Source organism: Brienomyrus brachyistius, chromosome 6 (assembly GCF_023856365.1).
Source record: "Brienomyrus brachyistius isolate T26 chromosome 6, BBRACH_0.4, whole genome shotgun sequence".
In the NCBI taxonomy this organism is placed as follows: Eukaryota; Metazoa; Chordata; class Actinopteri; order Osteoglossiformes; family Mormyridae; genus Brienomyrus; species Brienomyrus brachyistius.
The window spans coordinates 14,394,953-14,413,439 of record NC_064538.1 but is presented as its reverse complement, the minus strand read 5'-3'; the positions used below and the strand labels follow the sequence as shown (position 1 = coordinate 14,413,439).

Genomic DNA, 18,487 nt, shown 5'->3' with positions numbered 1-18,487 from the left:
TAAGGTCTGAAAGGCATTGCTCTGCTTGTGAAGGCCACAAATACACTTTTATTGTGATGGCTTTTGTTCTTCAAACAAGCAGCAAGACAACACTCTCTGAAGCAGGGTAATTTTACCATTTTAAACATCTTACGTTGTCACGGTATGGGGTTGGGGCACTGTAGAAATTCAGCAGGGTGTAAATTGAATATGTAGTGAATAATCCACACAAAATACAAACACACACACACACACACACACACACAGACATACTATATACATACATATATATTTTTACCCTTTCCACACTGTTACAAGTCAATGATCGGCAGCTTTAGATTGGCAGCAGATTTGAAACATTTTAATTATACTTTTGGATGTCCATTGTAAAACATTAGTTGGTATTATTGAATCTTAAGATAAGTCTAAAATCTGATGTGACTTTGTATTGTGTTTCCGTGACTGCTGAATGTCTACTCCAGTTAGATAGGAGGTCTTGAGACTTTCATCACATAGTGATGAGTAAAGAATTTTTATTGTTAAACCCAAAAGAGAAATGTTCCTTGATCAATGTTGCTTTATTTTTCATTAGTCTGACATAACCATGATAACATAACTCATCATTGGAAGCTTGGGGAAGTTTTGATTGTTATCAGAAGGAAAAGTTGTTGAGTCATGAAAATGCTTTTATCTTCCCATTAAGAGTCAGGTTTTCTTTCCCAAAAATGTGCATTTTCTCTTTCCCTTAATTATTGAATGTTATGGCATCCTTCTTGTCTTCATTTAACAGGATATTCTTCACAGAGTCAGGGTGTATTCCTGTCTGGAACACAGTGTAGCCTGGGACTGGCTTCTGGTCTCTCCCCAACCCTACTCAGAATATCTAAATGAAACGTGGATAGGTGGAAACAGGGATTAATATATTTATCTAACATTTAAAATTCAAAACAACTTTTTGGTTTAACTCACGAGCAGCCAAAATGGATTCATTTATAATCGAAATAGTTCACAATAGTTCCATCTCATCATCTCCTGTCCAGAATCCTATTGACCATGTGTGATACCATCAGTGATCTGTAACAGAACTGTCCAATGAATGCATCACTGTTTTCCATATTATATTTGGTTGTATTTCTGGTATTTGTTGAAGATGACTGAGGAATGCACTGATAATTTCGGATTATACCTTGCAACTCTGAGGGAACCCTGTTCTTGAAAGTTAATGGATTTGCGAATGTATGACTTTCTGTATTTCATGAAATTGCCACAGACCTTAAATAAGTGTTTTATCATAAATGTCACATTGACAGGCCAGATGCTTCTTTATGTTTTTTGACTTAATGACTGTTACAGTGATGTAACCATTGACCTGCTGGGGCTACATAGAAGGCGCAGTGGGCGGCACTGTAGCACCTCCAGATCTGGGGTTTGACTCCTGCCCCTGGTGGCCCCGGTGGCCCCGGTGGCCCTGATGCCTCTTGTGGTCCTGGTGGCCCAGGTGGCCCTGGTGCGCCTGGTGGCCCTGGCTCTGTGTGCCTGGAATTTCCATTTCCTCATCAGTGTCTGTGCAGATTTTCTCCTACAGTCAAACAACATGAGATTCGGTGGACTGGTGTCTTTGCATTGCCTTAGTGTGTGATTGTCTGGCCCTGTGATGGACTGGCATCCCATCTAGAGTGTCCCCTGCCTTGTGTCCTGCCTTTACTGGTTGTAGGCTCCAGGTTTACCAGTATAATTAGGCGTTAACATGTTGTTTAAAAATATTACTTTTTCTTTTTTAATTTTCTGAAACCAAAAAGGAGAGTGATGTGTTTATAGTGACTTAAAAAAAATTTGATTACACTTTGCATTAACTGCACCTTTATAATGCATTTATAATCCATAGAACATTCATAAGCAGCATGTACGTATACCTTGCCCTGAATGTCCTATGATTGCATTTTAAAGGCAGCTTATGTGTAGTGTTAAGATAATTGTGCATTCAAGGACGTATCAATCCGTCCATCCATCCATCCATTTTCCAAACCGTTTATCCTACTGGGTCGCGGGGGGTCCGGAGCCTATCCCGGAAGCAATAGACATGAGGCAGGGAACAACCCAGGATGGGGGGCCAGCCCATCGCAGGGCACACACCATTCACTAACACATGCACTTCTATGGGAAATTTAGCAACATGCACATGCAAACTCCGCACACATGTAACCCAGGCAGAGACTGGAACCCGGGTCCCAGAGGTGTGAGGCAACAGTGCTACCCACTGTACCACCATGCCGCCCTTGTGTCAAGTTCCTTGGCTTTTAATTAATTTGGATGAAATGAACTGTAGAAATCCCACAGTGGTTATAAAATTAATTTCTTGCTTTTCATTGTTTTGCTGCTTTTTTACAGAAGGAAGAATGGCTCTGCTTGAATTGTCAAATGCAGAGATTAATGTCTGGTGGTCTGGGAGATATGCCACCTCCTGTTTCTCAGCTGCCGCCAAAGCAGCCGCCTGCAGGATCACCTCGGCATCAGCAGCAGATGCAGCAGCCGTCACAGCAGAAACCCCCAACCCAGCAGCAGAAGCTTCCAGCTGCCTCAGGAAGTAGCCCCCTCCCCTCAGCCGTGAAGCAGTCTGCAGAGGCACGACATGACACCACATCCCACCATGCCACACCTGCAGTCAATGGAGAGGCTCAGAAACAGCCTAAGATCACAGAGAAGGACAAGGCTCTGCCAAAACAAGACAAAGACACTGCTGCTGTGACACCTTCCAAAGACATCAAATTGGCACCAAAGAAGGGGACAACAGAACAAATCATAACAGCACCTGTGGTCAAAGACATGAAAAAAACAGAGTCTCAGAAGTCTAGGCATCATGATGTAAGTAGTTTTGTATCAGCCTGTACAGCCTAAGTGCAAAAGAAGGATGATACATAGTATATGCTCTTTGTTTTTTGGTTTGTTGCTCGGATGCTAAATGCAATGCAGCACAGCATACAAATAATGACCAAAAGCTAAACAATGTAACAATTGGTAAAAGTTATTTCTCTTCCATTTCTCTCTTGTGGATTTGTTTTCAAAAATGTAAAATAAAGCTGATGAAGTAGATGGCAACTAAACAGACTAAAAGGATGAAGCAATATTGGTTGGTTTGTATATTAACCTTCATTAAAAATAAACTCCAAACATCAAATTATCACATTCAAATTAGTTCAAATAAAATGTACATTCAAATAAAATGTACAGAAATAATGTGTGGAAACGGAAATCAACATATTTTTATTGTGAATTTAAGTCTGTATTCTACATTTCTGTTTTTAAGGAAACCACTAAGTCCAGCACCCCGGATCTTTCACGGAGTCCTCAGAGTCAGAGTGATACAGGTTATTCCTCTGATGGAATCTCCAGCTCTCATAGTGAAATCACAGGACTGATCCAAGAAGAGGAGATGAAGCTGAGTGAGAGGGGTATTGGTGAGCAAAGCCCCCCGAGCCCATCTGAGATAACAAAGCTTGAGAGTTCTATGCGACCTCTGCTGGAATCAAAGTCCATCTCTGATCAGGAGCAGAAGAAGGAGCGGGGGAAACACCAACGTGACTCCAGGGAGGTTGATGATAAGAAGCAGCGTCCTCGATCTCTGTCCATCACCCCAGAGGCATATGACTCAGATGAGGAGCTGGAAGACATCCTTGAGGAGGATGAGGACCCAATTGACTGGGAGGACCAACATGACCTCAGTGAATGTCCAGGAGAGTCCTCAGATGATTTTAGCAGTAAACTGCGCCATGACTATGTAGAAGATAGTAGTGAAAGTGGTTTCTCTCCTATACCTGGCAGATCAAGAAAATCAGAGAAAGAAATGACAGATGAAGAGTTCATGAGGCGGCAGATCTTGGAAATGAGTGCTGATGAGGACATTAATGATGAAGATGATGAAGAATATAGTTACCAAAAACCAAAAAAGATGCATAAGCACAGTAGCGATTCTGGGAGAGAGAAACGCAGACTCACACATCACTCAAGCAGCTATGAAGAAGACAGTAAAGGAGGTGATGATGGCTACCAGGGCGCTGGTGAAGATGGAGAAGAAGATATCATGTCTTCACAAGGAGGGTTACGCCGTTTCAAAACCATTGAGTTGAACAACACAAGCAGCTACAGCCGTGATATGGAGCTTAGCAACGAGAATGACCTTAGCTTAGACCGAGAACCAGAACTGGAAATGGAGAGTCTGACTGGCTCTCCTGAGGAACGATCAAGAGGGGAATATTCTTCAACTCTCCCAGCAACTACACCAAGTTATACATCTGGTACGTCTCCAACATCTGTGTCTTCCATGGAGGAAGATAGTGACAGCAGTCCCAGTCGTAGACAAAGGCTTGAGGAAGCCAAACAGCAGAGGAAAGCCCGGCATCGGTCTCATGGCCCACTTCTTCCAACCATTGAAGATTCATCTGAGGAAGATGAGCTGAGGGAAGAAGAGGAACTGTTACGAGAACAGGAAAAGATGAGAGAAGTAGAGCAGCAGAGGATTCGGAGCACTGCTCGAAAAACTAAAAGGGACAAGGAGGAGTTGAGGGCACAAAGACGCAGGGAACGATCCAAGACTCCTCCAAGTAACCTTTCCCCAATTGAAGATGCATCTCCTACAGAAGAACTGAGACAGGCAGCTGAAATGGAGGAACTTCACAGATCTTCCTGCTCAGAATACTCACCATCTATTGATTCTGAGGCAGAAGGTTTTGAAATGATAGCTTCCAAACTGTACAAGTCTGGGAGTGAGTATAATCTACCAACATTTATGTCACTCTACTCCCCAACTGAAAAACCCACTACTACCACCTCTTCTTCATCCAGCAAGCCACTGAAAAGTGCTGAAGAGGTCTATGAGGAAATGATGAGAAAGGCAGAGATGCTGCAAAAACAGCAGAAGCAGCAAACACAAGTGAGACAAGGACAGCAATATGACAGTTCACATCAGCAGGAGGAATTAAGACATGAGCAGGATCAGTATAAGGATGAATATGATTACAACAATCTTGATCAAAGTGGCTATGACAACAATGTGTCTCAGACTGGTGACATCTATGAGGAGATTCGTCAAACATCTCAAAACATCACAAAAATGCACCAGTCTTCCACCCATGAGCTAAAACAGCAGAAAGTAGATCAAATGGAAATAGACGACTCTTACCCAGACAAGCAGCTTTTAGATACTGGTTCAGCTTTTGCTAAATTACTTGAACAAAATAATGCCCTTCTAACTCCAGGGACCAGTCCAACTCAGCTTTCAGCACCCGTCTCATTTGTCTCCACGGGTACAGAGACCAGTACAACTGTAGTAAGAGGGATTCCTGATGTTCGAGTAACACAGCATTTTTCAAAAGAAGGGCAGAGAGAAAAAATAAGGAGTCAAACTAAAAGCAGCGGTGTACCTGCTGTTGCAACCACTATTGCTGCATACGGAAGCTATATTAGAGATACAGCAACTGTTTCCCAAACTGCAGTTAGTCAAACTGCAACCACAACACAATATAGTCGCCAGACAGTTACTCCCTCAAATGTTTCCAGCAAAATAGCAGAGATAACTCAGGCCTACAGTCAGAGAGAAGGTGCTGGGAAAAGGGTTGCAGAAAGCAGAGGTATTCCAGCAACATCCTCAGATCGAGAAAACGAATCGTTAACATCTAAAGTTTATTCCTATTTTAAAGGATCAAGCCCTCCTCTTTCTCCATCTGGCTCTCCTACACAGAGCCCTAAACGCTCTCCATCCAGAACAGCAACAGCTGAGTTCTCTACACAAACATTCATTACTGCTATGTCAGTGGCTCCTACTAGTCCTAGTGCCACATCTCCTGTTACGGCACAAGGAACCCAGACACCACACAGAGTTTCACCACGCCTTTCTAGACAACAGTCCTCCCAAGAGTCTCCGTTTATAGTAATAACATTAGGCTCAGAGCCAACCAGCCCTAGTAAGCCTGTAACTGTTAATTCCTCAACTTCTCCCATTTCGTCACCAACAAAGAGTCATCAGCTAACATTTCATGCTTATGCTGAAACAAGTCCTCCAACATCGCCACCTTACCATTCTCCACAACACACCATTTATAAGACAAAGATGGTGGAAAAAGTAAATGCTGGCACAAGCATGGTAACTACAGCAAGCACTTACAGTCGAGGATCATTGTCTATGGAAAATATCTCCTTGTGTAGAATTTCTACAGTTCCTGGCACTTCCAGAGTGGAACAAGGCCAAATGTTACCTAGTAGCAGTTTAGTTGACTTGAGAACCATAGCAAAACCAACTCCAGTAATCATGACAGATCAGGGGATGGATTTAACATCTTTGGCAACAGAAACACGCAAGTACTCCATGGGTGTTGATGGAAGTCCTAATCAAAATTGCACAGCTGTTCAACCACTTATAATGAACTTAAATAACCAGGAACATCCACATGTTGGGGTATCGACAGCTACAACAGTGAGTATCACAGTCGCAGCCTCCATGTTCATATCACAGCCAAAGCAACCTGTCATTTATGGAGATCCTCTTCAGAATCGAGTAGACCTTGGCCAAGGAATGGGTCCGGCAGTGTGTCTGGCTCAGAACAAGCCACCGGTAACTGATCCTTCCATCCCGAAGATAGATGCTAAGTTAGAAGACTTGAGCATTCAGCAGCAACAACTACTGAAGCAGCAGCAGAAATTGCAGCAGCAGCAGCAGCAACTAGAACAACAGCTACAGCAGCATCATCAACAGCAGCTGCAGCAGCAGGCAGCATCCTTTTCAAGATTTAACCTTGCTAATCAAGTCCAGCCAATGATTAAGAAAGATTTGCTAGTGAGTCAGACTAGCACTACTAAAGCTGTGGTAAGTGCAATTCCCAGGGCGTCCCCTCTTTCCGATCAAGCTGCAGCTGGCCTTTCTCAAGATATCTATGGTGCTGGAACCTTGGACCTTAAGACTAAACACAATGTCATGAATTTGTCTACGGTTAAACCTCAAGTTATGATGGTGCAATTGGATAACACTTCACGAGTGCCAATGAGCCAAGTGGTTAAATCAGAAGAAACTGCAGATGCGATCGATTTAACTGGTCAGATCAAAGCAGACAATCAGATGGCTTGCTGTGATGTTGTGTATAGACTACCCTTTGGTGGAAGTTGTACTGGAGGCCCCTTTACTCAGAAGCCAAAAGCAGCAGAGAAAACTCAGACAGCAGAAGCTGTACAGGGTACCCATCCTTCTACAGAGTCATATGGGAAAAGAATGCAAGAATCTGGACCAGAAAACCTTCAATATGATCAACTACCATTGAATGAAACGTTGCCACCATCCATTTCAGACACTAATCTTTCAGAAACTGAAATCCATTACTGCCAGACAAAGAATGATTCTAATTTGCAAGGTTCTGGAGAATTTGCTATGGATTTAAGCACCATGAAACAAACTTATGAAGGGGGTTACCTTGGCATGGGTACGCAGTATGGATCCTACACAGATCTTCGTCATCAGGGAGATGTCACAGGTCAATCCTTACCTATACGGCGCTATGGCTCCATGTCAAACATTAACACTGACTCCAGCTATTCTACACGGGAAATTTGTGGTACCCAGGAAGCTAATTTAGCCCAGTATAGTGCTACTACTGCCAGAGAAATCAGTCGAATGTGTGCAGCTCTGAATTCAATGGACCAGTTTGGTGGGAGATATAGCAGTAATCCAGAACTTTTGCAATATGGCTCTCCAAGGGGAGTTGGTCCTGAAGGTGCACTCAACTTGCAAGGCATAGCATCAATAAGAGCCAGTTTGATGTACGGTACTGACGGGAGGAAAACTAATCAACCTTATGTTAATCTAGCAGGCATAAGGCAAGCAGGCCTGAGAGCACTGCACCCATCTTCAATCAGGGCTGCTGATGGCATGATATACTCTACAATTAACACCCCTATTGCTTCTACCTTGCCAATCACAACCCAGCCTGCATCTGTACTCCGACCAATGCTTAGAGGAGTTTACAGACCTTATCCTGCAACTACTATGACAGCTGTACCTTTGGCTAGTTTGACCAGAATGCCTGTTGTAACTCCAAGAATGCCCCTGTCCTCACAAAGGCCTTACCGATATCCTCCTCCGAACCGTTTCCCAATTGCCACTGGACCTGTAACTGTACCAGCTACAAATATAGTTCAGGACACTCCTGTGTATCTAGGAAAGCCATCAGTGACCACTTCAGCAACTGCTACAATGGGAACTGCTGCTCCTCTTCAGGTTACTCAAACTGCGAGCCACTTAAGTGGACTTGCACCAAGTGTACCTGCTATGTTAGTGCCATCTGTGATTCCATCCATTGTACCTACAAACCAACAACAACATCACACAATGCAACTTTCACAGTCACAAATGCCAACTCAAATGCTAGTACAGCAACAGACTCAACCTCAGGTTCAGCCACAAATACCACCCCAGATGCAACAACAAATTAAATTGCCAACTCAATCTCCAGCTCATCATCAAATGCCAATACATCCTCAAATGCAAAGCCCAGCTCACTCTCAAATGCTAACCCAAGCACACATACAACATCAAGCTCCACTCCCACATCAAAGTCCACATCCTCGAATCCAACCTCAAACACAGTCTCAACTTCCTACAGCTCTAACACAGCCCCAGACACAACCACAAACACAACCCCAAACCCAGTCTATTACTCAAGTTGCAACAGCCCCTGGAACCACTGTTGCTATCAGCAGCAGTAACCTCGAGAAAGAGAAGGAGGAGGAAAGGCTGCGTCGACAACAGGAGCAATTGCTGAATATAGAACGAGAGCGTGTGGAACTGGAAAAACTTCGACAAATACGTTTGCAGGATGAGCTTGAAAGGGAGCGTTTGGAGCTACAGCGTCATAGGGAGAAAGAACAAATGTTAGTGCAGCGTGAAATCCAAGAGCTGCAGACTATCAAGCAGCAGGTCCTTCAGCAGCAACAAGCTGAGAGGGAGAACCAGTTAGTTATGCAAAGGGAACAGTTAGCACAGCAAAAGCAACAACTAGACCAGATCCAGTCACTACAGCAACAGCTTCAGCAACAGCTTGAGGAACAGAAAAGGCAGAAAACGGCCGCTGTCGCTGCAGCAGCTGCTGCTGCAGCTGCAACGACGGCCACAACTGTTCAAGGTGGAATACAGGTGGTACCAATAGCTGGGGAGGGGGCCCCTCAGGGATTCACTATTGACCAAACTGGCAGGATATTACAGCAAGACATGCAGCCTGAGCTACAAAGGACCCAGAATGGACAATACTGGCAACCTTGTGGAGATGGTCCAGTTGTTCAAGGATTGATGCCTCCAAGGCCGTTGCCAAGTTCTGCTTCTGAAATGTCACTGAGGAATAATGAAGAACTTCTTGAGACAAGAGCTATGAAGAAAAGAAATTCAATGCCTCGCCTGAGGGATGGGCTGGAAGGAGAATCAAACCAGTCTGCTGTGAAAAGGATTGTTGACAGCTGTGTTCAGACCGATGATGAGGATGGAGAAGAGAAATTCTTAATATCACGACGGAGAAGGACCAGGAGAAGTGTGGACTGTAGTGTTCAAACTGATGATGAAGACAAAGCAGAGTGGGAACAGCCAGTCAGGCGCAGACGTTCTCGATTTTCAAAGCACTCTGAGTCTACAGCCGACAGCAAGGCTGAAACCTCCAAAGTTGCATCGTCAAGCATCGCCATCCAGACGATTCGTGACTGTTCATCTCAGACTGAATCAGAGCAGCTGGGAAGAGCTTCACCTGCAATCCATATTACTACACCTGACCCAAAAGTTGAAATTGTGCATTATATTTCTGCACCAGAAAGGACTCAGAAGGGGGAGAGTCTTGCTTGCCAGACTGAAACCGATGCTCAAGCTCAAATACTGATCACACCTCAACTCACTGTACCCACCACCATCAGCCCGTACTCCAGCAGTATCCAAATCATTGGTTCCGGCACAGCAGACCCCCTTTCACCACGACATCAAGGACTTACTAAGTTTGAGAGAAGGAAGCCTGATCCACTGGAAATAAGTTACCAGTCCCATCATCTGCACAATGAGTCTCTCTCTGGCCTTGTACGTCAGACCCCCAAGTCACCCCAGGTTCTGTACTCACCCGTCTCTCCACTTTCCCCTCATCGACTGCTGGAAACTTCTCTGTCATCAAGTGAGAGGCTCAACAAAGCCCATGTCACACCTCAGAAGCACTTCATTTCTGAGTGTCCCCAACGTCACCAAACATTGCCGAGGCCAATAAAGACCGTACAGCGATCACTGTCAGACCCCAAACCACTCAGCCCCACTTCAGAGGACACTGCTCGTGCCAGACTCACCCTGTACCACCAACAAGCTCTGCAGAGCCAGGTAGGTTGGATCAGACACGTTTTACATACTGAATGCAATCAGAAAATCAGTAGAGATACCCGAGAAAAACATGAATAACAATTATATAAACTAATGGAAGCAGTATTTCATCTTGCAAGTTTATCAGATACTCAATTGCAACCTTTTTTTTTTTTTAGAAAGAAATTTTGTCAATGCAGTAAGAGAACATCAGAGCCTTCAAAAGTTTGGCAAACAAATTCCGAAACATTCAAAAGAATGCAGTTCCTATCAGCGAGTGTACAGCAAGTGCCTTTCAATTAATACAGAAACGCCAAACATTGTAAATTACAACCCAACACTACCAACATCTTTGTCGGTTATTTTTGTGACTAATTTCTTCCGATTTGGTAAATTGCCTATCAGTTTTCTTTTCAAAGGTATTCAAATGATTTATGTTTAATTGTATTTTTGACAAATTAAAATAACGTTTCTTCTGTTGGAATATATTTATTTTAGTATTAGCATTTATATGAATGTTTTTATGTTGGAAAAATTAGATGTAGGTAAGTGGCCCTTCACCTTTGTCGTGATAAATAGTCCTAAAGAACTTAGTTGCTTTTAGTGGGTATTTAGCAATTTCATTGATGACATATACACTTTACATTCCAAAAATATCCTGAAGCAATATATCCATCCATCCATCCATTTTCCAAACCGCTTATCCTATAGGGGATACTCGGGCCTATCTTGGAAGCAATGGGCACGAGGCAGGGAACAACCCAGGATGGGGGGCCAGCCCATCGCAGGGCACACTCACACACCATTCACTCACACATGCACACCTACGGTCAATTTAGTAACTCCAATTAGCCTCAGCATGTTTTTGGACTGTGGGGGGAAACCGGAGTACCCGGAGAAAACCCCACGATGACATGGGGAGAACATGCAGACTCCGCACACATGTGACCCAGGCGGAGACTCGAACCCGGGTCCCAGAGGTGTGAGGCAACAGTGCTAACCACGGCACCACCATGCCGCCCCGAAGCAATGTATATTTCTAGATATATAAGAACTGTATAATTTCAGAAAGTCAAAAGTGCAAACACAATTAAAGTACAGATGACAGCTATATAATACATATGACAAAAACAGTTATAAAATAAATACATACTGTATGTCAAGAAGGGTTATAAGAGGAATAGAAATAATTTTAAAAGCAAATTGAGCTGTAGCGTGTACGGATTACTATGCGGAGCCAACTGATAACATGTACCACTGCCTTTCAGCTTGCTGCCCTACAGCAGAGCTCACTGATGCGGAAAGTGAAGAGAACACTGCCCAGCCCTCCGCCCGAGGAAAGCAACCTCCCCATTGTTACCCATGCCCTGCCTCAGATGTATATGCCAACTCTGACTCAGAAATTTGGGCCCAGACCAATGATGGCCACCAAGCCAAGCCTCCTGAAGGACCTCACACATGAGCTGAAGGTGGTGGAACAGGAGTCCACTAAGCTGCGCAAGCAACAAGCAGAGCTGGAGGAGGAGGAGAAGGAGATTGATGCCAAGCTGCGGTACCTAGAGCTTGGCATCACACAGCGCAAGGAGACACTTGTGAAAGAAAGAGAGAGGAGAGAGCTGGCCTATATCCGCTGCATGGGTGATACCCGGGATTACATGTCAGACAGTGAGCTCAACAATATTCGTATTATGGCTAGCACCTATGAAGGCAATGGGCTTCTTTCAAGACCGAGTACTGCCCCACTCAGTCAGTTCACTCCCGATCTGAACACAGTACAGTATCCCCCTACCTCATCTTTCCTTACCTACCAATACCCACAAAGTCAGTCAGCTCCACAGATAACCCCAACCTATCAGCAAACAGGATTCCAGCCTCCACAATACCCAACAGTTACACAAGCTCTTCCTCTTCCTCAGTCAAGTACCTTGCAGGCCCACCAACCTCCCCCAAATTATCAGGGCACATTTCCACCTCCCAGCTTCCCCCAGAGTCAACCTAACTATCAAACAGATCTGGGTATGCAACCACCCCACCTGGGATTCCAGCCTCCTCCAGGCCCACCCCCATACCCAACACAGACCCTGCCATACCCCACCCAAACAGGCTTCCAGACTGGCCAGTCTTTCCAACCACAAGCTGAAATCCTTACCGTTCACCAGCGACCACGGCAGACCTCCTTAGCTGACTTAGAGCAGAAAATTCCAACAAATTATGAGGTGATCAGCAATCCCACTGTAGTTGTCACCAACCTAACTCAAGATCCTACCTACACCTCCACAACTGTGACTAACACTTATGGACAATATACCACTACTTTAACTAACACGTATGGGCAATATTCCACAACTATGTCTAATAACTATGGACAGTACACTACAACCTTAGCAAATACTTATGGACAGTATAATACAACTATGTCCAACACTTATGGACCATACAAACCTCCAGAGACAACCTTGTCTGACCGGATCCACTCAGTTGACAGTCCATCATCTGCCTATACTTCAGAGGGTGTCTACTCTAACCTTGAGCAAAATGTACCTCGAAATTATGTCATGATAGATGACATTAATGAGCTGACGAAAGAGAGCATGGCCCCATCCTCAGATATGCACAAGACCGACACACTGCAATCCCATGGACACCCTACAAGTGCACGGTATGGAAGTGAGAGCATCTCCACAAGAACAAGCGCCTACGGCAGGACTGAGGAGGAATCTGAGGAAGACCTGTATGACCACCACAGCAGGGGTAAGAGCACCAGCAGCTACCACCAACGAGGTTCAGACAGTCATGGCCGAATGGGCAGCAGCATGGGTGGGGGAAGCTCATATTACTATGATGACTACAAGCACTCTACACGTAGCAGCTCTGGCATGGGAGTGCAGAAGCATTCCTCTAAAAGTCTGGCTCCAGCTGTCATGTCCTCCAAGCGAAGCAAACACAGAAAACAAGGCATGGAGCAGAAGATCTCTAAATTCTCTCCTATCGAAGAGGCAAAAGATGTTGAATCTGATCTGGCCTCATATACTATAACTACTTCTACTGGTGGTAGCTGCACTGTTGTATCTAGGGCTAAGAAGCTTCAGGACGAGATCACTTATGGGTTGAAGAAGAATGTCTATGATCAACAAAAGTATTATGGCATGTCCAGTCGTGAGGCGCTTGAGGAAGATGACCGCATGTACAGCTCCGGACGGTCAAGATCGACAGGCTACGGAATGGACAAGATTTCTTCGAGAGATTCGGGCAACCATAGGAGCAAGTCCTACGAGAGGGACACCGTGGATCGCTCACACAGGGGTAGTCACAGCCGTGGCAGGCCCTCTATGCGCTCCCAAACCTCAGAGGAGGAAAGCCCGCTCAGCCCTGTGGGGAAGCTCATGGGCGTTGGACGAGGCTCAGTAGGGCCAGAGCCAGCTGACGCTCGGAATCAGTACGGCTCTAGCCACTCCTTGCCTGATGTGCAGGACCACATGAAGGACCTGCCGAGGAGCCATGTCTACAAACCAGATGATTCTTACATTATAGATGATATGCATTGTGCTGTGTCTGACAGCGAAGGTAATTGGAGCTGAATGCAAAACCATGCCTACCTTAACGTCCCCCACCCAAAAGAAAAATTTGCATGTCAGTGTTGCGTCTTCAAGCAACTAGCTGCTCTTGTCTGAACTGGATGTCAGTGTGAATGCCGTGCCCAGTACTGACACTGCATGTTCCTATAAGTCCGTTTCGCTTGTCTTCTAGCATGTTTCATGCAGCATTGTGTTTTCAAACTGTCTAGTAAGTGGGTTTGATGACCTTATGTAGCTTTCTCATCGTTTGCTGTCTTTTGTTGTAGTTCTTTCTTGTCTTTCTTAAATTTGTGGATTCATAGGATTTGTTCCCTGCATGCTATTCATTGTAGGCAATTTAATTTTTCCTGCATGGCATGAGTTTCGGTGCTCCTATCAGTAGATATAGCAACTGACTGTTTTTTTTTTTTGCCTCCAAAGCCTATCATTTGGGACAGGAAGAAACAGACTGGTTTGAGAAGCCGCGGGATGCTCGCTCTGACAGGTCCAGACACTACAGCAGTGGCCACTCATCCTCACAACGGAGAAACCATGTCAAGCACACGTATCACGACTATGATGAACCTCCTGATGAGGATCTCTGGCCACAAGACGACTACGGTCACCCACGTCACTCATCTCGGGACCACAGGCATCATAGTGGCACCTCTGGCAGACATTCCTCTTCTTCACGCCACTCCGAAGAACCCAGATCCTCTAGGTCTTCTAAAGGACACATGAAGGACCCCTCAGTGCGCCATGATACCCGGCAGGTGTCATCCTCTTCTGGAAAAAGGGGTGGGTCTGACTCACGCGCTTCACAGGGCTACCACTCTTCAGATTACCGTGATGCATCGAGCCACCACCACTCCAGTCAGAGGTCCCAGAAGCAGCCATCGTCCTCGTCCCCCCATCAACAGACGTCCAGGAAACAGCAGGATCTACAATCCCACCCATCCTCATCAAGGCAGCAGGCATCCAGCCAGCAGCAGCGGTCATCTGGTGGGCCTCCATCTAGCCGGCAGCCTGCCTCGCAGCAGCAGGATGGTCTACAGCCCCAGGGGCAGCAGCCACGCACCCAGCAGCAGCAACAGCAGCAGCAGCAGCAGCAGCAGCAGCAGCAACAACAGCAACAGCAGCAGCAGCAGCAGCAACCGCCACAGCCACAGACTTCGACAGCACGACAGCAACAGCCACCTGGGCCAGCACAGCAGCAAACAACACAGGCTGCACAGATGCAGGCAAAGCCTGGACAGGCTCAGGCTCGGCAGCCACAAACCGGGCCTCAGGCTGCCACTGCGGTGAGTGCAGAAAGCGTTTTCCCCTCTTGATGTATATACTGTATAGACTACATTTACTGTATTTCTTTACAGTGGGACCTCTGCACCTGCAGCTTCAGTAACCGTGGTTTCAGTTATCCACGGTTTACTGCAGTGCGAAAAAAATGGAAAATTCCAGAAATAAATGGTTCACAAGTTTCAAACCTTGCACCAAGCGAATACAACCTTCACCATGGTGAAATCTGCCAACTTAGCCTTGCCTAGAACACTTTGTCCCCACAGCCGTGCTTCTCAGTAGAACTCTCATTCAGTCTGCCTTTAGAGTTCATTTTTTCTGCACAAAATAAAGTGAAAAATCTACATGATAAAATGAAAATACAATCTCCACTTTGCCACTGAGTTTTCGGTCTATGCTGAAAAATCCCGCCGAAATAAAAATGTAATTAAATTAATGAAATAGCACCATTTGCATGTTTTCCATTCATGTATGAGTCAGATGAGAAAATTTTCAAAATTTAACTTTTTTGTGTTTTCATTTTCCAATTTGACTTTTTATTTCTCTTTACATAAGAAGAACATCTTATGACAGGAGAGGAGGCCATTCGGCCCATCAAGCTTGTTTGGGGAGAATTTAACTAACAGCTCAGAGATCATATCTAGCTCTGATTTAAAGGAACCCAGGGTTTTAGTTTGCGCTACACTAGCAGGAAGACTATTCCATACTCTAACTACACACTGTGCAAAGAAGTGCTTCCTCAGATTCATTTTAAAATGTTCTCCCGCTAATTTCCATATATGGCAACAAGTTGTAGTACTTAAACTACAACTGAAGTAGCTATTTCGCTGAACAGCATCCAGACCTGTTAGAATCTTATATACCTGGATCATGTGTCCCTTAGTCTCCTTTGCTCGAAGCTAAACAGATTGAGCTCAGCTAACCTCTCCTCATAAGACATTCCTCTAAGACTAGGAATCATTCTCGTATCCCTATTTTGCACCCTTTCCAAGGCAGCAATGTCCTTCTTAAGGCATGATGAGCAAACCTGCACACAATATTCTAAGTGAGGTCTTACCATGCTAATCATAGCATCACCTCCCTTGACTTAAACTCCACACACCTAGAGATGTAACCCAACATCCTATTGGCCTTTTTATTGCTTCCCCACACTGGCAAGAGTGGGACATGGAAACATCAGCATACACACCGAGGTCTTTGTTAATTGGAGCAGGGACAGTGGGCGGAGCTATGGATCACTGTTGCGCTTTCTCAGTGCAGTTGCTAATTCCGTTGTCCTTGTGTTCCTTGGGCATGGTCACCCGTGTCGCCCAAACTAATGGCAGAGTCACACGTGGCCTTTCATTGTTAAATCCTTCCATCTACTTAACCAAAGCAAATCATGATAAACCATATTCTATAAGATGGGGAGTTCCTTAGATGGAACACAGGAGCAAAATATTATGCAGATATATGATTTACTGCCCGTTTGCATTGAAACACTTCTTGGTATTTTAAGAACTTTGTTTAGTATTTGAACATGACTCTGAACAAACTTGATCTTTTTTCAAGAAATACACAACTGTGTTTCCAAAATGTTTTGTCCCTTTGAGTTTTAAACGTGTCTAGACATGTTGTAAATCATGTTGAAATATCACTGAGATTGATGTAATGGAAATTTAAACAGGATGAATTCTGAATTTTGAACAAAGTACGTATGAAGAGGTGGATGGATGGATGGATGGATAGGGAATAATACCTAAAGAAAAATTACATTCGCACACATTCCCATAACTGACTTCTCATCAAAGCAATGTTAAAAGAACTACATTATACTAAAGCTTCGGCTTCTCTTCAGATAGTGATTTTATTTTTTGAGTTTATGTGAATGTCATCTGTTTGAATCATTACTTTTCTTTTTCTTTTGCAATCAACTTGTTTCATTCACCATTTGGATCCTTTATGCAGCTGAATGATCCAGTGTAAAGATGCTCTGAGCAGTTAATTGCATCACTTTATGCAAAATCACCATTTCATTTGAAACAGGGCCTCTATTAAGTGACATTTGAAGTACTTTTTAATTTGTGGATTTCTTGTGATGTTTCAAATATTAAATATCAGTTAAACATATTTATAGTATGTTGTATTTTCCAATATTTTTTACTCCGTAGAACAGCAGATAGCACCTGTTGATTTTTAGATTTCCCTGAGCTGGTTACATGCTGAACTGAAAGCCAGTGTGACCTCATCTTTATCTTTCCAGGCTAAGACAGACGCTGCGCCCGTGTCTGGTATAGGATCGAAGCCGATGTCTGCACAACCTGCAAAACCACCTCAGCAACCACTGACTGGAATAGGTGAGAACAGGAGAGCTGTGAAGGAGCACACATTCATTGTGGTACATCGTCATAACAGGGGCGCAGTCACAGGACAGGCAAGGCAGACGATGGCCTGGTGCCCCGAGCTGGGATGGGGCCCCTGAGGGCAGTTCAGTACATAATACAATGCAAAGACAAATCTGCTTTATTTCTGCATTCTGGTTTTGACAAAAATGAAAATTAAAGACTTCTGTTTATTAAATTATCTTTATGGATATTATTAATTTAGCCTTCACACTAAAATAACACAGTAAAAATCCAGTTATAGTACAGTAAAATCCAGTCATAATGGACCTCATGGGACCTGGCAAAACAGTCTGTTATAACCAGAGTTGCTGTGTGCCCAGAACACAACTACAGGAGACCATTTACTCATGCCACACCCCAGCAGACACACTTGGGGTAGAGATTATTATACTGTACATGTAGTAATCCAACTGTACCTGACCAGATGAGTGACTATTAATAATCCCGATTCCGTATCTGCGCTGGATATCACCTGCACGCCGCGCGCCTTGTGGGCGGAGCCTGCATGTCCGTTATAGCGAACAAAACTACAGCTAAAAGCGGTTCTGCGGACCAAATTGTTTGTCCGTTATAATCGAAATTCCAATATATGCCAGTTCGCTATATCCGATGCTTTTTCTGCATGTTCTTAAAGGAGCACGGCCGGGACCAGCGGACCTTGCCCATTATAGACGATATTCTGTTATAAGCGAGTCCATTATAATGGGATATTACTGTAATTAATTTTCCTGTGCCAGGGAATGGTGAGTTGGGGGGGCCCATGGAGTTTTTGTGTCTAGGGCCCGCCGAGTCCTGAGAATTGCCTCTGAGTCGTTACCAGTAATGTTACCACTATTCATCTAATGCACCGAAAAAGTCACATCTGTGAGAAAGTTTACAGAGGAAACGAGAGGGTGAAATACGAGTTGCCCCATTTG

At 44.5% G+C, this 18,487-nt stretch overlaps 1 protein-coding gene and 1 long non-coding RNA gene across 7 annotated transcripts in view; one reads left to right on the top strand and one right to left on the bottom strand.

The window, feature by feature from the left end:
- Positions 1-18,487, top strand: part of bsna (bassoon presynaptic cytomatrix protein a) — a 121,894-nt gene that overhangs the window by 88,752 nt on the left and 14,655 nt on the right. For 5 of the 6 annotated variants that reach the window (XM_049017186.1, XM_049017184.1, XM_049017188.1 and 2 more), the window contains 5 exons: positions 2,368-2,841; positions 3,284-10,357; positions 11,605-13,900; positions 14,332-15,191; positions 17,429-17,522. In XM_049017186.1, the coding sequence (XP_048873143.1) occupies positions 2,368-2,841; positions 3,284-10,357; positions 11,605-13,900; positions 14,332-15,191; positions 17,429-17,522 (10,798 nt within the window). The remainder of the gene's footprint in view (positions 1-2,367; positions 2,842-3,283; positions 10,358-11,604; positions 13,901-14,331; positions 15,192-17,428; positions 17,523-18,487) is intronic. The other variant, XM_049017189.1, reaches the window with a different exon arrangement.
- On the bottom strand, positions 608-5,267 carry LOC125744899 (uncharacterized). The gene is made up of 3 exons (XR_007398519.1): positions 5,156-5,267; positions 1,393-1,558; positions 608-862 (listed from the first exon to the last, which is right to left on the bottom strand). It is a non-coding gene; the product is annotated as an uncharacterized LOC125744899 (long non-coding RNA).